Below are 26,682 nucleotides of genomic sequence, written 5' to 3'. Positions count from 1 at the left end.
ACTAGAGAGATTTATAAATCTAGCAGACAGGAAAATTAATTTATAATCAGGAAATCAGAGCAGAATATGAGTGCTCCCCATGGGTTCCTACACTGTATTATCCAGTAGCTTCTCATACAACTATTGCTGGCTTCTTTTTGTGCCATTGGGTGAAATCATTCATTTTTCTTAGATTTAATTTACTCGTTTAAGAGTCTGCAAAAATGAGGGGGATTTTTGTTTTCTTCCAAAGAGGGTATTTAGCACCAAAACATTTTTCACCCTCGGGTGTTAAGATTTCAGTCAGTGTCAGGAGGTAGGATGGATAATACCAGAGGAGCATCTGATGTAAGAAGACCTACCTTTTGGTGACAGTAATTGGGACAGAGAAAGAAAGTGAAAAGAGAAGGATTTCGTAATACAGACAATATTTTCTTTTATCTGTAGAATCCTGAATAGTTCTTGGAACCGTTCAACAGGACTTTAGATGGATTGTCTAATCTTATCTCTTTCTTACAGGAATCCTATGAAGTATGGAAATTCTGGGTTATTGAGTTCTGATAGCCTTGGGTGTACAGATATGGAGATTGAATACCCGATACTGTGTCTCTTTGTGTTTCAACACAACACACCGTGATAGAAGAAAGACAGGGCTGGTTTTATATCCTGACTCTATCAATTGTGCCGATTATTTGGGTAACTTTGGGTCTGACCCCTCACTTCTCCAAAACTCAGTTTCCTCAAGTGAAGTGGAAATAATTCTCATACCAGAGGATTATTCTGTAAGGATTGAGCATTTGACCCAGAAGTGCTCAATAAATACGTAAACCCTCTCTTTTTTTTCATTGAGGACGTAAGGGTGATTTTCTTAGAATCAATTTACAGCTTGTGAAGAGAAAACCTACTAAGGAAAAATAGCCAGTTTACTTCACTGCATCATTCAGAGAGACTGTAAAACAACAATTTTAACCGCCATGGCTGAAAGTCTTTAAAAAAAAAAGACAGGGTTTATTGGGCCGTTGATAGCAAGAAAAACAGACCCGGTCCTGGGGCACGAAGCATAAAACACGAGCAGCAGCCCCAGGTAGGAAAGGCAGCCTGGCCACCATCCTGGAGTTGGTGAGCATCAAGATGGGGGGACTATTTCTGTTTGGTTTGCTCACGGGGATACGAAAGACAGTTTGGGGCCTATAATCAATAATGTTGTAAAGATTTTGTAGGGTATCCAATGGACACGTGTCTTATAGGGAGACCACTTCAGGGATGGTGTCGATGCCTGACCACAGCGCTGGACACCTGAAGCTGAAGCTGAATCATATTGAATGTCAGCTGTAATTTAATACACACACACACACACACACACACACACACACACGCACATAGTCATAGGATATGGAGTACAGCACGGAATAGAGTCGATGGTATTGTAACAGCTAGATATGATGTCAGAGAGGTAATAGATTGGGGGAGGGGGCTGATCACTTTGTGAGGGGTGTAAATGTCTAACTAGTACATTGTTTTGTACACCCGAAACTCATAAAAAAAAGAGAAGGTGGGGAGAAAGATGTAAGTTGTTTTGAAAGAATTTACAGTGGCTACAGATAAAGGGGGTGGGTGGGAGAAGGTGAAGCAGGGCTAGTTCTGGGCCAGAGGTGCAGAGTCCATGGGGAAGAAGTGTTTGCTCCTTTGGAAAGTTCCTGTGTAAGCAAGAAGCAGAGGCTCCTGGGGTTCCATGGCCCCGGCTGTTCTCTCGTTTAGATAATCGCAGAAATAAGCACCTGAAGGTTAATTCAAAGTTCCAACGTACACTCAGGAATGGCAGCAATCTTAGTCCTTGGCCCCCCAGCGATGAATGGCGTAACTGTTCCATCTTTCATTCTCCGGCCCACTGTACTTTAATGTAGAACATCTCAGAATATTTTTTCTTGTCAAGATAAACGAACTGTTTCTTCATACTTTGCCCTAGATTTGATCAGCCTGATAGTATGTTGAGAGACACCAGCTTGCTCTATCAGTCGGCAGGTCTATGATGTGGGAACATTACCTGTGCCAAATGGAGCACCGAGGGATAGAGTGCTCGCCCTGTGTCCCAGAGCTCTGCGGCAACTCTACAGTGAAATTTTACATTTGAATTTATACGTCCACGTAGACTTTAGAAATTGAGTTTTGGAGGAGAAAAGGAACAGTCTGGGCAGAACCATTCCTGGCATCCTGAAATCCAGGGGAGTCATGATTTTACTGGCATTTTGATGATGGGGCTTTGATTTTTATGCTTACTCATTATAATAGGTGATAATAATAGCATGAACTAACTGTTTACTTTGCTTAAAACTGAACTAATCCCTTAGGAAAGGGGGAAGAAGAAGAGATTTCTTAATGTGGTATATGGAGTAAGACTCAAACTGGTGATTAAGCCTGGAAACCTCAGGCAGTCGCCACCCACTGCCTTCCCTCTCTCCACCTCCTCTCACCCCCCAAGGATTGGTGCAGGGGCCCTTTAACTCTCACAAGGAGATAGAACCCCATGGAACTGTCTGTGGGATTTATGATGGGCTGGGAAAGCATCTGGGCCATGGGGAAGCCTTTCCATTCATAGCAGGCTTCATTCACAGAGAATATTAGGTCACACAGACACTCACCACCCCCTGCTGACCTTTTCAGACAGAGGTTGGCTGGGCTGCACAAAAACAGAATGGATTCCAGAAAGCCAGGGCACCTGTTAACCTGTGACCTCAGGATATGAAGACCTGGGGCAGTTGAGGCTCTGACTGAGAGAGAGAAAGAGAGTGAGGCTCTGACAGAGAGAGAGAGAGAGAGAGAGAGAGAGAGAGAGAGAGAGAGAGAGAGAGAGGACTTGTGAATTTTGCCAGTTCACTCTGGATACCAAATTGTATGCGATGTTATTTGGCAGATGCAGCAATGACTATTTTCGTTCAAACCTCTCTCCCCCCACATAACTCTGACTCCTTGAACTACTCAAAATAGCATGTGGTTTCTTCATTTTATAAAGTAGATGGCCAAGACAGTGAAATTTGAAGTTATTGCCGTAGGTCCCATAGTAAATTGGCCTCAGAAATGGAAATGGAACCCAGGTTAATTCATAATATCTCAATCATTAGCATTCTGAACTTCAAGCAGAAAGGTAGCGTCTAAAAGTGAAATTATTTTTCTTGAGAAAGGTCGTCAGCAAACTCCCTGAAATCCACTTAAGTCTTGAACCTGCCTCCTTGAAGACTTTGGGATCCTTAGAGGAGGACCAGAATGTCAGAAATAGGGATTTGTGTCACAGAAGGTTGAGTCTTTATGGATGGACATTGGACCCAGCACATTCACAGCCAGGAGGACTATTTTTGAGGCGATGGAAAACACAACTTCCTGTTTCCCCAGGGAGAGTTCCTGGACTCTATGGGGGAGGTCTAGGAAGCCCTGCGGTGACAGGATGGTGGAGGGGGCTGGGAGTTCTGTGACAGAACACTGCCTGTGGTTTGTTATTACAGCTTCCTCAGCATTTTCCTGAGGATGAGGGGTGCTCTTCATGAAACCTGACCACATTCAAATGTGTGGCTTCCAACAAAGTCAACTCTTGGCGATCTTGTAATGTTTCTAAAGCTCATTCATTTATCATAAACGCGTTCCTCTACCTCCACATCTCTACCTTTTTCTTAGTTCAGAGGCATACTTTTCTATCTTCTGTGAGGTCAAAGTTCATAGTGACAATACAAATCCCCTCACGGGAGTGAACACAGAATGAGAAAGACATTCAACCAGAATGAAGACCTGTCTGTCTCGCATGTACCATTGACGTCATGTGAGAGGGACTCCTGGGTAACGGCGTGTTGATAAACCAGCTCTCCACAAGAACAGCCCCGACTTACAGCCAATTTGCCCATTTCCATTGTGTAAATATTTCCACCACGGCTGAATTCATGATACCAACATGAGGTCATTGAACTCGGAAGGAGTGTGTACTGTTGGCTCTTGCAGGCGGTACAAGCTGGCTCCACACACCGCTGGCCAGACCTTGATATGTTTTCAAATGAGATGGAGGGTGCCTACGTGGGCATGTATACGAATCTGTCGTGAAGATTTCTTGTGGGTCCTCTGCCCAGAAATGCCACCACAGATCAGGCAATGTGTAAAGATGCCACACGCACAGATGCTTCTTCGAAGAGCCTGATGTCTTTACTCTTGGAGCCCTGTTCATTTTGGTATTCTTCCAATTGCCATCTTTGGCTCACTCTTCCTGTTCTACACATGCTGCCTGGAAAAATGCAGCCGTTTTAACTGATGTACCTTCTACATATTTCCATCTTAGGCCCCTCTCCCCCTCTTTTAGATTCTAATTACCCATTGGATCGTTCCATTGGAAAATCCCAAGGCTACTTCAAGTTCCACGTTTCTAAAGTGCAATTCAGTACCTCTGTCCCACAAAACCTGCTTTCTGCTCCTCAGTTTTATTTCATATGGGTGGCCCCATTATCTTGCCAGTCATCCACATGGAAATTAGATGTTCTCGATTCTTTCTTTTCCTTCATCTTCCTTCTCTTCCTCTTCCTCCAACACTTCCTCTATCCCTATTACCTACCATTGACAAGGTAAGTAAGGCCTTTACAGTTTGCTTATCTGGCGTATCAACAACTTCCCCACTGATTTTCTCAGCTTCCCATCAGATCTGCCCTCCACACTCGATTTCTCTGGCCTTGCTTAAACCTGTAGGAAATGGAGTCTCAGCTCCTTGAGGTTTGACCTGAGTCAAACCGTCAGGTAGTAGTACCCTGCTGACTCTCTATCCAAGCTGTCATCCCCGTTGTCATATTGCTCCTGCAGCCACGTTTCCCCCTCACACCTCTTTTCTTCTTACTGCCTCTGTGCTGGTCTCTCTGCCTGCTAACTCCTCCCAACACTGTTAACTCCCACTCATGATTCAAAACCCAGTGTAAGCACCACCTACTCAGGAAGCCTTTCTGATGCTGCCTCTATGCTGTGTCCCTCTTGGTTCTTCCACGATATCTGCCTATCTCTCTACCATTTTACTCACACTGAATTTTGATGGTTTCTTTGTGTCTGTTTCCTCCACCATACTGAACAACTGCATTCTATTTATCTTTGTATCTCTACTATCTTCACAGTACCCAACACATAGTACTATTGAGCTGATGTGTGGCTGAATAAGTAGATGAATAAAGGAACGAGAGAGCCATTCTGTACCCTTTGTATGCACTTAGCACGCAATTGCCAGATTTACCAAATAAAAACACTGGAGGCCAAGTTACATTTGAAATTCAGATAAACAACAAATAATTTTTCAGTATGAGTAGGTCCTAAATACTTCATGGGACATATTCGATTCTTATTCGATTATTTGTTGTTTACCTGAAATTAAAATTTCACTGGGTATCCTGGCAGCCCTAACCTAGTAAAAAATGAGTTCCCACCCAAAGTTGAGGTTCATACAATGCAGAAGCATATACTGAGATTGACATCACGTGCCCTAGGGTTTCATAGAGACTCGTCCTTATATCTCTGGGCTGTAACGTAACTAGTTCACTAGACTCAGATGCACTAGCTTTGCCATAATGCTTTGCTGTGTACCATTGCATACGTGTATTTTTTCTTTGCATGGTAAGGACATTTAATCTATACATATTTGGGCAATATGGACAGATGATCAGAGCTTATTTGTGAGTCACCTCATGGCATTTCCTATAGATGGTAGTTTCTCTTTGCCATTTCATTGCTATTCGGTTGTTGCAAAAGTAATTGCAATTGTTGCAATTATTTTTAACTTTTAAACCGCAATTACTTTTGAACCCACCTAATAGATTGTGGTTGTAGGGCATTCGAAAAGGGAGTATAAAATGTGCCCTTGGTCTTCTGGGATGAATGTTAGAGATATAGGAATGTGTACCTTCTGAAAGTCTATAAAACCTTGGATATGGGTGTTAGATTTTCATAGGAAGTTAAGACTGGAATAGTGTTCACTATTTACTTTTCTGCTGAGGCTAGGATGCCTGAGAACTGGTGTATTAGGATTGAGCATGACTTGGAGAGGACGTCATACTGTCTCCAGGCTAATGAGGTTGTTTACTTAGCACGCTCCCTCGTAACATATCAGATGACTGAAGTATGATTCTGATTGCACGAAAAAATAATTTTTTTTTTCAAATTAGAAAACACCCAAGTTGCTAACAGTTTATGTTTTAGACGGTGAAAGACTGTATTTCTCCATGATTGGAAACAGAATTGAAATAGGGCACATTTCATCTCTCATATTCTCTTTCTCTTGTCCCCTCCATGGCAAAATTGGTAAGTATGGAAATTCCTCAGCTAGGCTAGTTGGACAGAGTTTTCGCTATTGACCCCGTAGGAGTCAGACATGTTCTCTTAGGGAAAGCTGAATTCTAATGGCAGAAAGATTGGCCAGAAAAACAGTCATGAAACATTCTTGTGGCCTCAGTATCATGATCTTGTCAGTAAAGCGATGGTCTCTGATTAAATCCAGATTGCACTGTTTCCTGTTAGCGTGCTAACCCAGAGGGCAGGCTCAGCCCTCCACGTCTTGCCTCGAAGTCTGGATTATTAAACACTTGTCTGCCAGGGCTCCCCCCCCCATCTCTCCCCACTTTTCTTTTCAACTAAAATTCAAAGGTATTGAGCTATTACAAACAAAAAAAGATCCTAAAGTCTCTTAAAAGGGTTATGCAGCTTTTGAATATTTTACTGCAAAAATGAAACTAAAATTTTAGCTTCTCCACTCTGACCATAAGGCAGAGTATATTTCTTTTTGTTTCTCTCTTGTATGATTTTATATTAAAATAACTCCAGTAATAAGCAGGTCACTTTTAAGCTGTTGTTTTATATATATAAAAAAGGACTTTATTTGAGTGTGGGTAAATGAGAACCCATCTTCAAAAACCTGGCCTCCCCCCCAAGTCAATATTAGGGTGCTTAGCAAAAGTGCAGAAGATGACATTGAGCAAATGTTCTACACCTTAACATGCCTTGTTAATTTGGGGGAGAATGATTTTGGGCACCAGAGCAGTTCCTGTACTTTGTATTGTCCTTGATGCTCATTCATTGCTCTTTGAGAATGATTTTTAAAAATGTAAATATTCAAAGTATTTTGTTAGGCGTTCTGTTAGCTCAAAAATGGTTCTTCCTAATTTACAGATGCAAACACTGAGGAAGAAAAACCATTAAAGGGACTTATGGGGATCAAGCATGCATCTTGAGGTTTTTTTCAGAGGAGGACTGAAGGAAGTGACTGGGTTAATGAGCGCCATGATTTCCTTCCCAGGGGAGAGTGTGGCTTCCTGCCAAATCCGCTTTCTGGCAGGAAAAGGGACCCACTTCATCAGATCCTTTGACAGGCATTTTTCTCTGTTTGAATTTTTGGCCACATCAATGCTCAGTGAAAAAAAATCAGTTCTTTTAAATAGTGATTACTTTCAATAAGAAAAGATTTAAAGTGGAATTTGCATTGTGAGTAAAATTAGAATCATCAAATTACAGAATTATTTGCTAAGGGATCCCTGACATTGTCACAAGGTAAGGAAGCTTGATTGAGAATTAGAGCTTGAATATTCCTGTAGACTGAGAAGCCATTCCTTTCATTGTTGTTAATATGTGACATTGAAGTATACTTTTCTGATGACCACTTTTTAATGTGATCGGGCTTTTTTGAAACGATAAAGTAAAACACACCAAGCATCCCTAAATTGTGGTTTAAGAAAGAGATAAAAAAAATTATATAGACATTAGAAGGTAAAAGTTAACATTATATTTTATAAATCTTGATTCTTCTCTTTTTATAAGCGAAACATGGCAAATGGGAATTATGTTTTAAATGCATAAGTAAGCTAACATTTTCCATACTTTGTTCATTCTGATATTCGGCAAGATGCTCTGAGAATAAAAGGGAAATCCACTTGGAAATGTCATACACCACATCCTTCTCCTGGAGTTTCATAACATATTATCATGTTAAAGACTTTAAGAGATTCTAAAGTAACGTGTTTGACTTTAACTCGTAGTTTCCAAACTTGAGCACAGCACCTTTTGTTTTGGAATTAATGGTTTACAGCACAAACTCGGGGCAACACTGTTCCAAGCAGTTAACAATGCAATTAGACTTTGGAACAATATACCTTTTTCATTTATTGTTCCTGGTTAAAGTTAACTGAGGCTCCTGGGAGACAGATGGGTACTATTAGGCCTGTTCTAAAACTACATAGGCGTGATAAAGAACAGTTATTAGGCCATGATCTGATCAACAGCCCTAACAGGCCTAAAGAAACATGGGGTATTTTGCCTGAACCTGACTCGTCTCCTTAATAAACTAAAAGTATCTTTCAAAATTAAATAAAGAAAAAAAAAGTTATCAACCATAGATACCGGAGTCTTCATATTAATTTCTCTTAGCAGTTAGACATGGTGACATTAAGCTACTAGAACTCCCTTCTGAAAGCGATTGCCCCCACTTTGGTCTCATAGAAAGACGTCTCCCCCCCTCACTTCTTTCCAGTGCTTTAACTTCTCACAGGCCACGTGAAGAAAAAGCAAGCATGCTACTCCGTAAGCACAGTGTCGTCATTTAGAGATGCAGTTCTCTCTTCTCTACCCCTCTTCTTTAATTTTCACGTCTGGTTTTTTTTGCAATTTAGGAAAATATGGTATAAAACAATTTAAAATTAAAATTCAGAGAAATTGCCTGGTGGTTCTTTGCATCGCTTAGAAAGATCATTTGCTTTAGAAAAAGATCCTCTGGGTAGGTCACTTCCTTAGTGCTTATGAAGGACAAGTTCAACTTTGAAAACTACATCTCTGTATAACTTGCTAGGCAGAAATTTATTGCAGAATGTAAGGCACACCCGTATTTTTCTTCCATCTAATTCTCTTCCCTCATCTTCAGTTTTTAAGCTTTACAGATTTTTATCACTAATCACTTCTTAAGCATTATGGTTTATGTCCCCAAGGTGCAGTTATACGTACCAATATTATTCACCATTTCATTCTCATGGGACAGCTACTTGCTTTTCATGAGCACATGTCTTCTCTTGTACATTGCAAGTTTTCAGAAGGCAGGGGCCGTTCACTCACCCCGCTTTCCGTCATTCCCCAGAGGTTAGCCCAGAGCTGCTTGGTATAGCCACTTCTCAGTCAACTCTGTTGATTGCTAATGATACTGAATCAGAAAGTGTAATGCTTTCCACAGACTGAAGAACATCAGATCATGGTTCGATCTCCATAGATTTCCATGGAGAACATATTCTTACCATGGCTGATTTTTCAAGCTATCAGTATGATGTCAACTGGTGCACACAAATCCTAAAATTCAACAATCAGCTCTCCAAAGCCTGTATGAGTTGGCTCCAGCACACCGCCATGGGAGCTATCTTTAAGAACGAGTTTGAAAACTTACCATGGAACAATCCAAAGGAAACGATTGATAACATTTACTAAGCTCAATCCTGGGGTTATAAAAACATCCTTGATAAAATATGCCAGCAACCTAGTTCTTGATGGGATAGTACATAGAAGCAAATGTGACCATGATGAAGTAATACCTCTACTTCTAGAGAGGAAGGGACCCCTTCCTCCCACTACAATCACTCCACTCTACTACACTCACAAGTGAGTGGATGGCCTTATGTGCCTTGCAGGGAAGTTAGAGCAAGGCACAACCTGACAGGCTATGCTTCTGCTGTTTTGATGTTTTTGGTTTTACTTTATGGAATCATTTCTCCTGATCTTGATCATGAATTCATTGTACAGGTGGAAGGGGACCAGCTGCCTCCAGGACATACTGTCAGTCAGTATGAGACCTGTAAGATCAGGACCATAAAAGCTGGCACCTTGGAGAAGCTTGTGGAGAACCTGCTGACAGCTTTTGGGGACAATGACTTTACCTATATCAGCATCTTCCTGTCAACGTACAGAGGCTTTGCCTCCACTAAAGAAGTGCTGGAACTGCTGCTGGACAGGTAAGGATGTAAAGGTGTGCGAGCGGTGTTAGGAATTGAAGGCTGTTTGCAGGATGAAGGCAGGAGACTGAATCACCTGTACGTGTGTGGCGGAGGTGTGTGAGGAGGGGTTAGCTGGAAGGAATGACCTTTGGAACAAATGGCACAAAGATTATTCAGGAGCCATTTTATAGTCTTATTTCTGATAAAGATAGCACATTAAAAAAATATAAAAGAGTTCGTACATACCATAAATCTAGACTCAATTGTTTATAGATTTCAGTTACTATTTGCCACCCTAAATTTTTCCCCATATTTTTGTAATTTTATATAATTCCAGTAAATAATTAGCCAGGACTCTTATCGGGTTGTTGTCAGAATTAGATATGCTAATACCGTGTTTCCTCGAAAATAAGACCTAGCCAGACAATCAGGTCTAATGCATCTTTTGGAGCAAAGCTTAATATAAGACCCAGTCTTATTTTACAACTTAGTCTTATTTTACTATAATATAAAACTGGGTCTAATATAATATAATATAATATTAATTAATATAATATTAATATAATATAATATAATATAATATAATATAATATAATATAATATAATATAATAATACCAGGTCTTATATTAATTTTTGCTCCAAAAGATGCATTAGAGCTGATTGTCTGGCTAGGTCTGATTTTCAGAGAAACACGGTATGTGTGAAGTATGGAGCTCAGTATTAGTTCCATAGGAAGGAGCTAATGAACCGTGGCTATAATAATGATGACAATGATGGTAACTGTCAATAGTCACCGTTTGTCGGCTGCTTTACGATTTGCACATAAATATCATCCTCGATCTATGTTGTGAAATCACGTTACGTATAGTAGAGCAGTGCACATCCTAATTCACACATCGATAATTATATTTCTCTCCTTGTTTTTGTTTTATTTGTAATTAACCTTGGTCTTTTAAAAATTATTATTAAATTGACTTGATATCGGAAGGAGGAAAACTGTAAGCCAAACAATTGTTTTAGAATCATGAGCATTCTCATCCAAATCTTTATATTCTGGGGTTTCCTGAATCAGAAAGGAAATGAGATAGAATGTTTTTGTTGGAGTTGTTGAATACTGATTTTTAATTAGATTTTTTTCTTAAATTTTGAAAGTAATATGTGCTCATATTAAAAATGCTTATGCTATAAGAAGGCATAAAAAGAAATGCTAATCTTCTCTCATATTCCTACCTTTTCCCAAATAACTTTTATTCAGTTTTGAAAAATACATAGAAGTAGAAAGAAAAAAAAAGACCGTAATCTAATTAGGCAGATAACACACATTAACATTTTAAAAATAGAAGTAATCCATGTATGTAGTGGAAAGCTCAAACAATTCAGAAGATTATAAAAATAAAAGTAAAAATTTTCTTTTCTCTAAGTCCCATTGCTCCTAGGTAGTCACTGTAAATCATTCCTTTTGTATTCTTCCCCAAATTTTCTGGATACACACACACAAATACACATTTATATAACTATGTAGTTATATATCATATATGTGATATTTGTTTATATATGATATTTATTATATATCTCATATATACTAATATATGATATAAATAGAATCATAACATATGGTCTGTTCTGCAACTTTCTTTTTTATTTATCTGTGTATCTTGGAGTTTTTATTCATTAAGGGAATTAACATATGTTAAGGGCTTATTAGAACAGTGGCTGGCATTTTGCAAGCTCAAGAAACATGTTACTGTTATTTCAAAACCAGCACAGGTAGATAGATTTACGATATATTTTATAGCGGCTTTATAGATTTATTGAACTGATTATTCTAGATGGACAGTTGAGCTCTCTACAGTTTTTTAATTTGTTTTTTGAATTTTTAAACAATGCTGCAGAGTGCCTTTGAATATGTATCTTCTGGGTACTTGTTTGAGAATTCTATAGGATAATTTCACAGAAGAGTGATTGGTCAGTCAAAATGTATAAGCGTTGTACAATGTGAAAGACATTGCTACACTGCCCTCCCGAAAGCTGCACCATGCACACTCCTGTCCCCAGAGAATGAGAGTGCCTCTTCCCTCACCTTCCCCACACGCCTGCCAACCATGGATGTTTGCAGCTCTCCCGTGGAAACCACCTCTACCATGGTCTGTCCATTGAAAAATAGCTCATTGTTTTAAAATGTATGTTTCTTCCATTTATAAGTGAGGTTTAGTACCCTTTAAAATACTCATTGGCCATGTCTGTCTTCTGTGAATGATCTTTTCATATCCTTTACTTATTTTTATTTTGGGCCATTGCCATCTAGTTATCAATCATCTAATGATAACCCTGTGTGTATTAACAAAATTAGTTTTTTGCTTATTATATGTTGGCAATACTTTTCCTGATTTGTCCCTTGGGTTTAAAAGTTGCTTATTAATATTCATTTTTTATGGAGACATTGAAATATTTTTATGCAGTTATCAGTTTTAAGAAAGGCCTTTAATAATCAAGTTTTATTCCAGTGTGAATAAGGTTATTGATAACATTGGGGTTTTCTCAAGGTCTTTTCCTCATAGATGCATGTAGAGTGAAATCATTTGAATCGTATGTCCATATTCAGGAACAGTCACAAAATGTCTGTCCTTCATCGTACATTATCTTGTTATGATAACTCTGGACTTCGATAGGAAGTTCTGTAGAGTTTTGCATAGCTGTACCTAAAATATTAAGCCTGGAGTATAAACCTGTGGGATTAGTGAGTCATTCCTTTCATAGTTTGTTTGCTTGTAGAATACCTCTCACCTATAAATAGAACCTGAAGAATTATGTGTATTTTCTCTTTTCTAATTTATATTTATAAAAAGGATGCAGTATGCTAACTGTTGGGAGGCAGTGTGAGGAAAAAGGTCAAGTTTTCTTTGGAATGGGTGATCTCTTCTATTTCTGGGGTACCTGTGTTGATCACAGGCCGCAGATGGCCACAGTTGGTAACAGAGTGCACGTGAATTCCAGCTGTTCATCACAAACTGTGGACATACACACAGGAACTCCAGTGTTTAGTCTGTGACGCGTGTACATCCAGCTTTTATTTAATGGTTCTAAAAAATCTTCTCTTTGTTCTTCCATAGTCGATAGACATTTTTGGATTTTTAAAATAGTAAGTAGATGACAATTATTAAAGAACAGAATCGACATGAATTCAAAATACGTTTAACTCAAAACTGTCATTTAGGGTATAAGGGAAGGAAGAGTTAAGGTGTATCTCGAACTGTTCAGAAGGGCCCAGGTTTGGCCGTGAATTTAGTCTCATAGTATATTATTTTCTTGCTTCTGAAATGAGTGGGATCAGCAAATACTAAATGCGGATAACATACCAGTGCTGCAAAACACCATATGGATGAAACAGAAACCTAAGACTTGATTGGTTCTTATCCTTGTGGTGAATTTACCATGAAGCCGCTGCTACTTAACCTCCAGGGACCCTCACTTTGCAGTACCCTCTGCATAATTAATATTCATAGTTTCATATTCTTTTTCTTAGAGAGGACCCCTCAAATTACATATGCTGGCCCTGCAAAACTTGGATCCACCCTGAGAACTTAATATTTTACTGCAAAAGATAAGGCCTACATTTATAAAACAAGTAGACAGCCACTTAAGTTGGTGTAAAAATGAAACTCTGACATGCTCTTCAAACGTTCAGAGAAGTAAATCTCGTTTATTTTGCTACCTCTGCAGAAATTTGGATTTGTCCCGATATGTACAGACTTCCACATGAATATGGCTTCCTCACTCCATTTCCTCCTCGCACTTACATCTTGTGACCAGATATTAATCTTTGTTTCATTTTAACCAAAATGCAAATTCTGTGCTACACTGGGTTCTTAAATTGATTTTGGGTAGTTTTAGTGTCTATGATTGGGAGGTAAGCCATTAAGTTGTACGAATTTACCTTTTCTGAAGATAAACTTGATACCCTATATTCTTGTGAGGAAATTGTGGTAGACTTGTTTGTGAGTCTCTGGTGTAGTTTTTTAAAAAATGATTTCTGTCGGTTTCTTAATAGTAGATTGCTTGTCTTCTGTGAAATGGACACTGAGAAGTTATTGTAGGATGTGCTAATCCTGAGCAGTCAAGAATGGATTGAAGGTATATGCTGCAGTAATTTCCCTCCAGAGAAAAGCTTGTTTGAAGTCTAGCTTTGATTTTCCTTCAGATTTCCAATCATGTGGCTTTTTTCTTATGGAACTGTTTGCTTTCTATGATTTAAAAAAAATCTTTTTATCATTTTCATTATTATTATTATTATTATTATTATTATTATTATTACTCTGTTGATGTGAGTCTTTGTGATTGATCAGTAGACAGCGGTTTGAAGCCCCAGGCGGTTAATTCCCTGTGTTTGCTTTCTCCTGAACTTGTGATCATCAGTTCACAAGGAATCCTGTTTTCAGGGCTTCTCACCATGCTCAGAGTTCATTCTAGGGCTCAACTGGCTTCCTCTCAATCTAAGAGAAAGTTTTTGAATTGCGGCTTAGCTGTTTGTGTTGGGGCTTTGAGATTTTATCTTCTCTAACTTCAAACATACACTCCACTTAAAAATATATTCTTCCCACCATACTATTAAAAAAAGATGGGAGTTAAGTTCCCCTGAAAATACCCAACATCAAATGTAAGGAGAAACCTAACTCAGCCAGTGGTCCCCACTGAGAAGCAAGAAGTGTTTATACAGATCTCTAGATTTTTCTTCAGACAGCTGTCACGTTAGCTACTTTTGGGATATTTCTTGATCGTTCTTTGTCTGATTTGCATCTCTGATATCAGAAGTAAGCAAAATGCCAAGAACAAGCAGAATAGGGGCGAGTTAGGTCTCCAGAAATGATTGCCAAGTCACTAATGGCGCTCAGATCACAGTTTGGAAAGGACTGAACAATAATCTGAATAACCCCTTCATTTCATTTCAACCCCTTCATTCCGCTAGTGGAGGACTTCCAGAGACGATCCAGGTCGAAGCCACCCATAGACATTATGTTTTAAGACCAATCTGGCTTGAATTTCCTTGCTTAGGTCACAGACAGAAGACTAATTCAGTGGGTCTTTGAACTTATTTCTTCTCCCCATGTTTGCTCACCCTGTGTTTTTACAGACTTTATCTCACTTAGTTCATTTATCATTACATTACTCCTGTGTTTACAAATGTGAATATTGAGGCTCAGACAGTCAGTAAATGGCAGAGCTGGAATTAAAACCTGTTTCTGACTGAGGAGCTCTTTTCAAATGTACCATATCACTTCCTGTGACTTGTCAATGTCATATTTGAAGGATGGGTGATTTGGGAATCCGCTTCAGCTATCCTTTTCTCTACAACCTCCATTAGTTTTCCTTGCAAACTGCATTTCCTAGAGGGTTACTCCATTCGCACAGTTGGGAGCAATTCATTTGCACATAATACTCCTAATTCATTTGTCTATTCAAACAGTGTTTACCAGATGTTTTATATGTGCCATGTACTGCACAGTGCGCTATGTATAGAATGGTAGACAAACTGGTCATGACTCTTGCCCTCTTCATATTGAATGGTTAGCAAGGGAGAGTAACATTAACTCAGCATACAAATAAACGTATACAATTAAAATTGATGCAATTCTTGGGAGATAAGAGCTAGGTTCTCTGACAGACAATGGGAAAGGATTAGGGTAGGGGATTACCCAAAGAAAACTGGAAGTTGACCAGTGATCTTAAGAGGTTAGATAGGTCATGGGCCATCAAAGGTCACCGTTGGATCTGTGTGCCTGGAATGTTTGTTTATTTGATGTGCTCTGGCCAAGTCCCCTGACCTGAATCTGCTCCTTCCCAAAGAGGACTTTTCTTGAAGGATAGGGTTCTAGCAAATGAGAAGGTTTGGGAGGATTTATGCAAATCAATTACCATCATGGAGATGATAATGTCAAATCCATACCTTATGACACCTGGAGTAGTAACCCCTTCTTATGTAAAAGATGGTGCACCCATAGCCAGCAAGAAATGGAACCACCATTTCTAGTGAAGCCAGACGCTCCGTGGCATAGAGAGGAGTTGATCAAATATGAAATGAAATTATTTCATTTATGTTCATACAGCTTGTTGTAAGTGCCAAATAGACTTCCCTTTCCTTTCAGAGTTTTAGGGTACTGTACGGGAGAAGCAATTTTCCTATCTTTCTTTTAGTCATGAGACTTATGTGTAGTGGTTAAGAGCATGGGCTGAGGAGTAAGAAAATGAATGTGATTCCACTTTGGCACCCCTTACGTGGTCTGCAGCGTGGGGCAAGTTACTTTATCTTACTAATTTCCGTTTCCTTATCTGTAAAATTCAAATAGAAAATAACCCTAATCTGTAGGGTAATTATGAGGTTTAAATTTGATGATATAAAGTTCTTAGTACCATGCCTGGCAAGTATTAAGTGGTTACATGATCACCATTAGTTTTTCTTTCTTGATGGCATGTACCACTGTTTGAAATTATCTTTCTTACTTGTCTTGCTTATTTTCTGACCGTCTCCCCAACTCAGAGACCATGGGTATGTCTTGTTCACCTCTGTAACCTTGGAGAGGAACAGTACCTGGCAATAGGTTCTTAGGAATTATTTGTCTAACAAATAAGCAATGGTTATAATTATTCATGCCTCTTATAGGCACTTGCCTTGGAAGGTACAGCAGTGAACATTACCCAGCCTCTGCCTACTTTTAGTGGGAGAGACAAATAAATCTATAGACTTGTACCATTACTGTCAAGGCAGTGAGGACTTAATCTGTACCCTTTTTTTTTTATTTTTTAGAAAAATAAACTTTATTTTTAGGGAGTTTTTAGGCTCACAGCAAAATTGAGTGAAAAGTACGGAGAGTTCTCACATGCTTCCTGTCCCCACACCTGCCCCCACTGTCAATGTCCCCCACCGGAGTGGGACGTTTGTTGCATCACTGACATATATCACCCCAAACCCATCGTTTACACTAGAGTTTGTTCACGCTTGGTGTTGTACGTTCTGTGGGTTTGGACAAATGTATAAGGAATGACATGTATCCATCCTTATAGTGTCATACAGAATAGTTTCACTACCCTGAAAATCGTCTTTGCTCTGCCTGTCATCTCTCCTTCCCCCTCCCCCAGTCCCAGGCAATCACTGATTTTTTTTTTTTTTTTTTTTACTACCTCCATAGTTTCGCATTTTCCAGAATGTGGTATAGTTGGAATCATGGTATGTAGCCTTTTCAGATAGACTTCTTTCACTTAGTAACATGCAACTAAGGCTTCTCCATGTCTTTTCACGGCTTGATTGCTCATTTCTTTTTAATGCTGAATGATATTCCATTGTCTGGATGGACCACAGTTTATCCATCACCTACTGAAGGACGTCTTGGTTACTTCCAAGTTTTGGCAATTGTGAACAAAGGTGCTGTAAACATCCATGTGCAGGTGTTTTGTGTTTGTTTGTTTTTTTGTAGATATATTTTCAGCTCCTTTGGGTAAATACTAAGGAGCAAGAATGCTAGATCAAATGAGTAGAGTTTGTCTAGTTTTGTAAGAAACTGCTAAACTGTCCTCCAAAGTGGCTGTACCACTTTGCATTCCCACCAGCAGTGAATGAGACTTTCTATTGTTTCATATCCTTGCTAGCATTTCATATTGTCTGTGTTTTGGATTTTGGCCATTCTAATAGGTGTGTAGAGGTATCTTATTGTATTTTTAATTTGCAGTTCCCTAATGGCATATGATAGTGAACATTTTTCTATATGCTTCCTGTCATCTGTGTTTCTTTACTGAGGTGTCTGTTGAGGTCTTTTGCCCATTTTTTAATTGTGTTGTTTGCTTTCTTATTGTTGAGTTTCAAGATTTTTTTTGTATCTTTTGGATAACAGTCTTTTATCAGATGTGTCTTTTGCAAATATTTCCTACAAGTTTGTGGCTTGTCTTATTATCTTGACATTGTCTTTTGCAGAGCAAAAGCTTTAAATTTTAATGAAGTTCAGCTTATCAGTTTTTTCTTTCGTGATTCATGCCTTTGGTGTTGCATCTAAAAGGTCATTGTTACATCCAAGGTCATTGAGGTTTTCACCTATGTTAACTTTTAGAAGTTTTACAGTTTTATGTTTTACATGAGGTCTATGATCCATTTTGCGTTAACTTCTGTGAAGGAGGCAAAGTCTGTGTCTAGATTCATCTTTTTTGCGTGTGGATGTCGAGTAGTTCCATCTATGAGGCCATCATTTGTTGAAAAGACTACCTTTGCTCCACTGTATTGCCTTAGCTCTTTGGTCAAAGATCAGTTGACGACCAGTTGTTCTGTAATCCTATGATGAAGTTTCATTCCATTGGTGAGTCTGTGCACCTGCCTGCGAGTTCCTCAGTGCTCTGAGTTGGGTTTTTGGGGTTTTTTTACCCCTCCCTTAGGGAAAGGATGAGTAAGAGGCCCTAAGATGGCTATTTTCCTTTCCTTAGGTATGCTAAGCTCTGATAAAACCCTGAAGGTTAGGCTCTGGTTAACCAGTTTACCCCAAGAGTAGGTGTTGTTAAGAAAAATGGAATGCTCTGATGTATTTCAAAATGCTTCCTTTACCCCTCCCCTTTCTGGAAGCAGGAGGAGATTTTTTTTCCCTCCAGTATTTACTGTAAGCACCCGGTCAAGCTCCTGGAGGTAAAACTCACAAAAGTATGGCGGCTTGTCTGTCATTTTTATCTCTCAGACGTGTCCATACTGATCTCTAGCAATTCATCAGTTACAGTTCAGATTTTCCTACCATGAGACTGCTTCCGAATGGGGTAGTTTCTGCTCTGATAAGTTGGAATTCTCTGTATCCGCCTGTCTGTCTCTTCAGTTTTGGGGGGCAGTGGTTTGCTCTCTGACCTCACTTCTCTGATCGCTCTAAGAAGAGTTGTTGATATGCAGTTTGTTCAGATTTTTACTTGTTATTCGGATGGAGTGGCTACATCTAAGCTCTTTACATGCTGGACGGGATACTGAAGTCCTCTTTTGCCCATTTTTGAATTGTGTTGTTTTATTTCTTCTTGTTGAGTTTTAAAAGTTCTTATATATTTTGGATAATAGTTCTTTATCAGATATGTCTCTTGCAAATATTTTCTACCTGTCTATGGCTGATCTCATTTTCTTGACTGTAAGTACACTTTTAAGAAAAACTTTTTTTCCCCTCGGGAGCCGTGAGGTGGTCGTAGTAAACCTCCTTGGAAAGCACTTAACACAAATCCATTCAGCTTTCAGATGCTTTCTTAGCATGAGAAGCTGAGTAAGCATTTTGGGGATGCATGCAATATGTTCCAAATTACTTTTTGTTAAACCTCACTTAAAAATAATTAAGTTTTTAAACTTAGTTCTGGAATTAGACTGGGCACTTGCCAAATATTCCTAGATTCGTGCTGGCATGCATTGCTCATGAGATTCCTTTACTTCTCTTCTAGTAGGAGGCAAGGTTTCTAATATCTTCCCTCTGCTCTTCCAAGTCCCAGGAGAGGGCGAGGGGTGTGAGCAGAGCGCTCCCTAGGGAACAGGTACTGGAATCTGACCTCCAGCAGTCACACCTCCAGGGGCCGGCCTCTTACTGCGGTAACACTTACATTAAATGTTACGCTGCAACTCGTAATATGATTTTTTTCCTACACTTTTTTCTTTTATGACTTATTTTGGTCTCACTTCTATCACTTACATAAGAAAGTTTTTCAAAATAATGCCATACCACTTAAAAAATTTATTGTAATAACTCCACTCCCTAGCTCTCCACAAAATCAAGTGGAAATGAATAGAGTCGTTCATCCATTGAGTCTTTGCTCCACTGTGTATGAAAAAGTTGAGATTATCAGTCAGTTGGCTCCAGTGTGCTCATCCCATCCACAGAATGGGACAGCTTTCAGGAAATCCTAACATTGCTTTGTTTTCTTTTGTAGCCCAAAATACAGACATACTGGATTTCCTGTCTAGGATGAGAATTTCTTGGAAAATGAGGGTCACTGCTTAAGGTTTTTGTTATGGCAGATGAGTTTAAATAGATTTTCTCTACGTTTGAGTGTTCACCACCTCGTAAGCAAGAAAACCCTTCGATGGTGTATATGTTATGGGTCTCCAAAAAAAAAGGGAGGATTGCTAAAAGATAAATTGGACTCAGATCAGATTTCCTGTAACTATTAGGAAGATGAAAGTTGTTGCTGATAGAAAAGAAAAGAGGATTATAACAGGGCTATGAGAATCTTTGGGTATCGAAATACTTCTGACATCAAAAAAGGGCATTGAAAACTTTTGTGGGGCATCCCCGTTATAAAAGGTCCCATGCTCTTGCTGGTTCATGCTTTATCCGGTGGAGAAAAACGGTTTAGATAATAAAACTATAGAAGATACAACGTTGATAATAATTTACACATCCACCCGTGGCAGGCAGAATAATGTCCCCCAAACATGCCCAGTCTTCATCCTTGGAACCTATGGATATGTTGGGTTACATGGCAAAGCAAAATGAAGGTTGCTGATGGAATTAAGGTTGCTAATGTGCAGGCCTTAAAATAAGCACATCGTCTTTGGTATCTGAATGGACCCAATGCTATCACAGGGGTCCTTAAACATGCCAGGTGGAAGCAAAAAGAGTCAGAGAAAAAGATGTGATGGTGGTAACAGGATGAGAGGGGTGCTGTGTTGCTGGCTTTGAAGATGGAGGACAGGGGCTATGCGCCAAGGAATGCTGGGAGCCTCGAGAAACTAGAAAAGACAATGAAATGGATGATCTCCTAGAGACTCTATAAAGGAACACCTGCTGACACCTTGATTTTACCCCAGTGAGACTCCTGTTGGACTTCTGATCTACACAACTATAAAATAACACATTTGTGTTGTTTAAGCCACTAAGGTTGCAGTCATTTGTTGTGGCAGCAGTAGAAAATTAATACATCAATAAAGTTTTTGGTCCATTAGAGAGGTTGTTCACAATTTAATAAGAAACAAGAAATTCTTGTCAGGGAGATTGACTCCAAAATCCAGTGCTCAGAGGCTTAAGGAAGCTGAAGGTCAGTTGTTGGTTGACCTTCACCTTTGTTGTGTTTGGGATGTCATGCCCTCTTCAGCTGTGGTCCACACACTCAGCTTTTGGAAGCATGGGTGGAATCAAAGGAGGGGCTTAGGCTCAACATGACAAGTTTTGTTACTCTTTCTTCCGGTATCTATGCCATTGCTTTGGGTTCCCCAGAAAAGTTTAATTTGGTACTGTTTTAGAATTATATCCAACTGAAATCACACCAGGGAAAACAGAAAGAAGTTCTCCTCCATGCTGGGTCGGTTGTCTTTGGTAAATCTTTATTTATTTTTTCCAAACGGACCCCGTGTCACCCAGCAGCACTGTGGGAAACCTCTCTGGGAGGATGGGCTGACTCCAGAGCCCTCGCTTTATGAGGTGGCAGTGATGGTTCTGTTAAAGCAGACACTAACGGGGTGCTGTCAAAGACTTGCCCACAGATCATAACCAGGCTAGTTTTGTCTTCTTCGAGTGAGACAAAAATGTTTCTATAAAGTAGTTCTTTTTCAAAACTTTCATTTGGAAAGGAGGGCAAGACATACAGCTCTCTTGCTCTCTCTCTCTCTCTTTTCTTTTTAGTAAAGAATACTAAATAGCCTGGCAAGTTTTAAAATGATGTGCTTCCGTTTCGAAATTAAAAAACAAGACTGACACCAAATTAAAAGGCAAGGTGCATATATTCTGAATGGTAACTGGAAACACAAAAATGCAGCTTTGATCATTTAACCCAGTGTTTTTGACCATTTTCCAGCCGTTGGTGGGAGTGGTTGATCATGAACCCCTTTAAGAATTTACCAGAAACTGTGGACCCTCTCCATAGAAAAAAAGCCTCCTCATCAAATTTTACATACTGTTGAGGGATTCCCAGACTTCCTTAAGGTCATCCAGAAAGGACCCTGCGTTACGACCCCCTGTGAGTGACAAGGGACACACACATAGGTGGTCATTTTGGGTCAGAGGAGGGCACACGGCTCCAAGCTTATATGATGATGGGTCAGATACCTTACGTATGGTTCCAAAAAGTAAATTTATTAATTTCATTAAAGTAATTTTAATGGTTTTTATTGAAGTAAATCTAGTCATTTAAAAAAAGGTGTATCTCTGGTTCCTTAAAAGGAAAAGGGACTGGCTGTTTTTGAGTTATTTTATTTATTTTTAAATAACTCTCTTATTTGACATTTCTTTTTTTACTTCTGTGTGTGTGTGTGTGTGTGTGTGTGTGTGTGTGTGTGTGTGTGTGTTTGTATGAGCTTAGCCGTGGACAATAACATCAGGCCCCTAGTCCTGAGAAACATAATTCTTTTGCCTTTGGTCTCTTATAAAGATGCCAGTAAGCACCAGTTTGGATAGTGATAGAGTGATGCTCTTTTGAGTTTTCGTAAGCGTGGTAGAAAGAAGTCCTCACAAAGATGGGATACCACCATTCTCACCTCGTGTTCATTGTATGTGGCTTTACCTAGCATATTTCATAGGGTTCTTGAAGAGCTCTGCAGTAGCAGCTTTTTGTGGTTGGGGAAAAGTGAGCCACAGGTTTGGACTGATTTGTTAATAATGCCTTCATGCATCTTAAGGCTGAGAAAAATCTTGACTTGTTCACAGATTCTGTGATTGGCAGCGTGCTACCTGCTCCCTAGCCACCAGTCCTAATCCAGTGTCTTCTTTGTCCCTTCCTCGTGGCCTCCATGTTGTAGCGTGCTAACAAGACGTATTTACAGTTGATTGTTTAGAATTGTTATGAGCTAGGAGTGGAAGGAGGCAGAAAACAGGCCAGAGAAGATGGTGGCTTGATGAGCCACCAAGCTCTGGGGGCAGAAAACAGGCCAGAGAAGAGAAACAGAAGACAAGGGCTGGGATGGAAAATGGAAGAAACCTTACAACAACGGTATGAAAGCCATCACGCTTAAGAAATACCTTGAAACTTGGATGAGACATAAATCATAGCAAGAGACACCTTTTTGTTTTCTTTCTCTGTATGAATAGTAATTATAAAATCTTATCCTTTTCTTGGTCTCTTTGTTAGACAGTTGTGGATTGTGGTGGAGAGTGAAGGTGGTATTCTCAAGGAAAATTTTAGAGCATTTTTTTTAACTGTCAGTGAAACAGAAATAGCCAGTACTTTTTTTGCTGTGAATGCTGCCTTAACTGTCAGAGACCACGCTGGAGATAACCTGGAGAGTTGAAGGGCAGGGAAGGTGGTGGGCCCTGCACAGCAAAAGCCTGGTGGGGCAGAGGGCAGCTCTTTCTGGGTCTTCTAGCTTTTTCTAATCATGGGAACACTTTTCTGAGAGAACCAGCCCTTATGAATGGAAAGCACATGGCTGAGTTCTCTGCTCAGCTTCCCTGGCCCCTGCTTTCTTGCAAGAGAACAAGGAGTTGCCTTGCTGTCTTGGACCTTTGTCTTGTCTTTGCATAACCAACGCCACGGTGGTACCAAGACCTTTCCACGGTAGGCTTGGTGGCCACGACCCAGTTCTCAGGTCAGACTTGGGCGGAGAGGTTGCCATGGAGGATGTTATTCAGAGCGATTCACAACCACCCTCTTGGCGATCCGTGGGATACACACTGTCTTCATTAAGGCTTTACTTGGTGTTCCAGACATCTGCAGGCGATTTCACCCGTGTCATTCTCCCGAGTCAAGGTCAGCTTGGGAACATTTTTCTCATATCTGACCTGTGTTCTCGTAGGTCAGTTACAGAAAAATGCTTCAGATGTTCACAGGTTGGGGTTTGTTAGGAAAGCAGAGACTCCCAGAGGTTCTTGGGTCAGCAGCTTCATGTGAGGTCTCCCTCTCCTGGACTTCTTCCTCTGTGTTCTTTCATCATCCCCAGCAAGTAGCTTCTTCCCTTCTCTTCCCTCCCCAGCCTTTCTTTCATGCGTGGTAGGAGAGGGTATCAATTAGCTCATTTAGCAAATGTTTATCGAGTGTCTCCTGAGAGCAGGCTCTATTCCAGGCCCAGGGGACAGAGCAGGAAGCAAGATCAAAGAGTGGAACCAGAGTCCTTGTCGTGACCCATCAGGCCCTTGCAATCTGTCCCTGTCACCTCCGTGCCTCATCTTCCCTCCCTTCACTTACTCTGTTCTGCTCCTTCCTCACTGGCCTTCTCGATATTTGGTAAACACCACATCTTGCTACTACTGCTCCCAAACCTTGGCATTGGCTCTCTTCTCTGCTTGGAAGACTCTCCCTGGAGGGATCTAGGTATAGAAGCCACTCCCTCCCCTTCTGGAGGATTTTACTTAAATATGGCATTCACATTGGACCTTCCCTGAATAGCTCATGTGAAGTAACCACCTCTGACCCTCTAGTCACGTTGTCCTTACCAGCTTTCTTTTTCTCCGTTGCACTTTGCACTATCTGGCTTAATTGTTAGTTTCTTGTCTATCTCCCTCCACTACAGTGTACACTCGTGAAAACGGACTTTTGTTTGTTCCCTGCTATATCTTCAGTGGCCAGATAGTACCTGGACATAGGTCTTAAGACATATTCATTGAATGAGGATGAAATGCGTGAAAGAATGAGGGACTGAGTGAATACATACAAGACTCAAGGTTTCTAACCTTAAAAAATTTATAGTCTGGTGGGGGAAGACATAAAATAAACAAAATAACTGTAGCTTGTGTGGTAGGGCAGTGACTCCGAGGCTGGTAGGTCTGACGGTCAAGGTTCAAATCCCGGCTCCACTTATTAGCTGTGTTTTCAAGGGCTAACTGTGTGAAGGTCTCTGGGCCTCATTTTCTCATCTGTTAAATCGGAATAATAATACCACCCTATAAAATTATCGTGATAATGAAACGAAAAAATTGGCATAAAGTGCTTAGCACAGTGCCTGGCATGTAATAAGCTTTGGATAATCATTAATCGCTATGATTATGGGATCACTTACCAGCATCACATGGAACCCGTAAAGTTGTTCAGGATGACTCCGTCCTGGTCTGGTGTTCCTGAGACTTTTCTGTTGGGAAGCAAATGTTAGAAAGGCACTCCCCAGCCCCAAAAGGACTGTCCCTCGTGACATCTTTATCTTAGGGTTTCTTTGAACCACAAACACTGCTAGTCCTCCCTTCAAACACGTATTAAACATTTCATCTGCCCAGATGGGCTCCAAACGATATATCCATCCCCTCTGGAAAAAACTGTTTCCTGTTTAAATATTAGCAACCAGTTAAACAATACGTGTTTGTTGTTTTTGCTTTTTTCTTTTTCTAGTGATTTTTAGGCTGCATGAAATAGTTGCTTAAGGCTGTACTATACTTCGGGAGATACTTGTTAAATCTGTCTTTTTCTATGTGATACAGAGAACACCATGTCAGAAGTCTTTCTGACAATTTGTGTTTTAATTTAAGGTTTTTGAGTTACCATTTCAAGTAGGGCAGTTTCTCACTGGTAAGCCTTCTCAAGAGGTTGGAACTTTGATCTTAAATCCTAGGGAGGCTTTGCAGAAATCGGAGGTGACGTTGTTGACACGTTTGTCTGTAGTTATTCCACTGCCATTAATTAAATGCACACATACACACACCCTTTATTTACTCCTCTGGGGTAAATGAATGGAACTTGATTTTGGTTTTTGAGGGGAAGCTATGAGAGGGGTCCAGGAAACATCAAAGAAACACTCTTAATCTCATAAAACTGACTCCAATGACCGAGCTTGAACATTAAAGAGTTTTTTATTCCAGTGCTGGCCTAGCTTCTTTACTGTAAAGCATTAATGCTCCTTAATGACATGAAAAGTTAGGGGAAAATAATCCCCAGTTCATTAAGTTAGAGGGTTACAGGCACTTTAATTTTATGTCACTTCTAAAGGTCTCCTTTGTAAAATTGGATGTACATTTTTTTTTTTTGCATTCTCATACTGCTCACACCTTCCAGATATCAGCTTTAAGAGCTTAAAACCTTATTTCTTTTGAATTTTAATTTTAGATTTTTGGAATAATTAGAGCTATCCTAAAGTTTTCTTATGCTCCTTAAACCTTAGAAATGAAGGCACCAACTGGTTAAGACACTTGTATTCGCACCGAGCCAGACGGTGCCTTTGCAGAGACAAACATAGTTGGGAGGTCCGTTTTCACATCTGCTTAGGGAACCCCACGAAACCACTCATTTGCTCCCAACAAGTCGCAGTCAGTATAACGGTCGGGTGCCCTGTTTTCAGTTCGAAAGAGTAGCCAGCAGAAGAGACAAAAATCCTGCTCTGTGGAGTTTCTGTTTTAATGGGCCATTAACATGATAAGTAAATCAATTTCACAGTATATTAGAAGGTGTGAAGGGTTATGGAGGAAAATAAAGCAGTGGTGTGAGAGCTGGTTTGTATTTTAAATAGAATGGTCAGGGAAGGCCTCCCTGATAAAGTGACATTTGACGGAGCTGAGGGAGTGCGCCCTTGGCAGAGGTGTGGGGAGAGGCGGCGGGCGTTACAAAGATCCTGAGGCTGGAGTTTGCCTGGTGGGTGGGTGAGTGGATGGAGGGAGCAGCAAGGAGGCCAGTGAGGCTGACGGAGAGTGAGTGAGCGAGAGATGTGGTCAGAGACGTCAGCAGCAGGTCACTGTGAGACAGGTAAGGCGATGGCTTTTTGTCAGAGAGAGATGGCAGCCCTGGGCAGATTGGAACCTAGCAGTGACACACTGCGTAGGATCACGGTGGCTGCTGGGCAGAAGCCAAGCCCCTAGTCCTGTGGCTGCTGCATGACCCTAGGTTAAAGATGGTGGTGGT

At 40.2% G+C, this 26,682-nt stretch overlaps 1 protein-coding gene across 3 annotated transcripts in view; it reads left to right on the top strand.

The window, feature by feature from the left end:
* The window catches only part of RGL1 (ral guanine nucleotide dissociation stimulator like 1), a 218,881-nt gene that overhangs the window by 131,266 nt on the left and 60,933 nt on the right, over nt 1-26,682 (top strand). For all 3 annotated transcript variants that reach the window (XM_081026003.1, XM_081026001.1, XM_081026002.1), the window contains one exon: nt 9,754-9,962. In XM_081026003.1, coding sequence (XP_080882129.1) covers nt 9,754-9,962 — 209 coding nt within the window. The remainder of the gene's footprint in view (nt 1-9,753; nt 9,963-26,682) is intronic.

This window comes from Rhinolophus hipposideros, assembly GCF_964194185.1.
Source record: "Rhinolophus hipposideros genome assembly, chromosome: 19".
Lineage (NCBI taxonomy): Eukaryota > Metazoa > Chordata > Mammalia > Chiroptera > Rhinolophidae > Rhinolophus > Rhinolophus hipposideros.
This window is presented reverse-complemented; position numbering and strand designations above follow the sequence as displayed.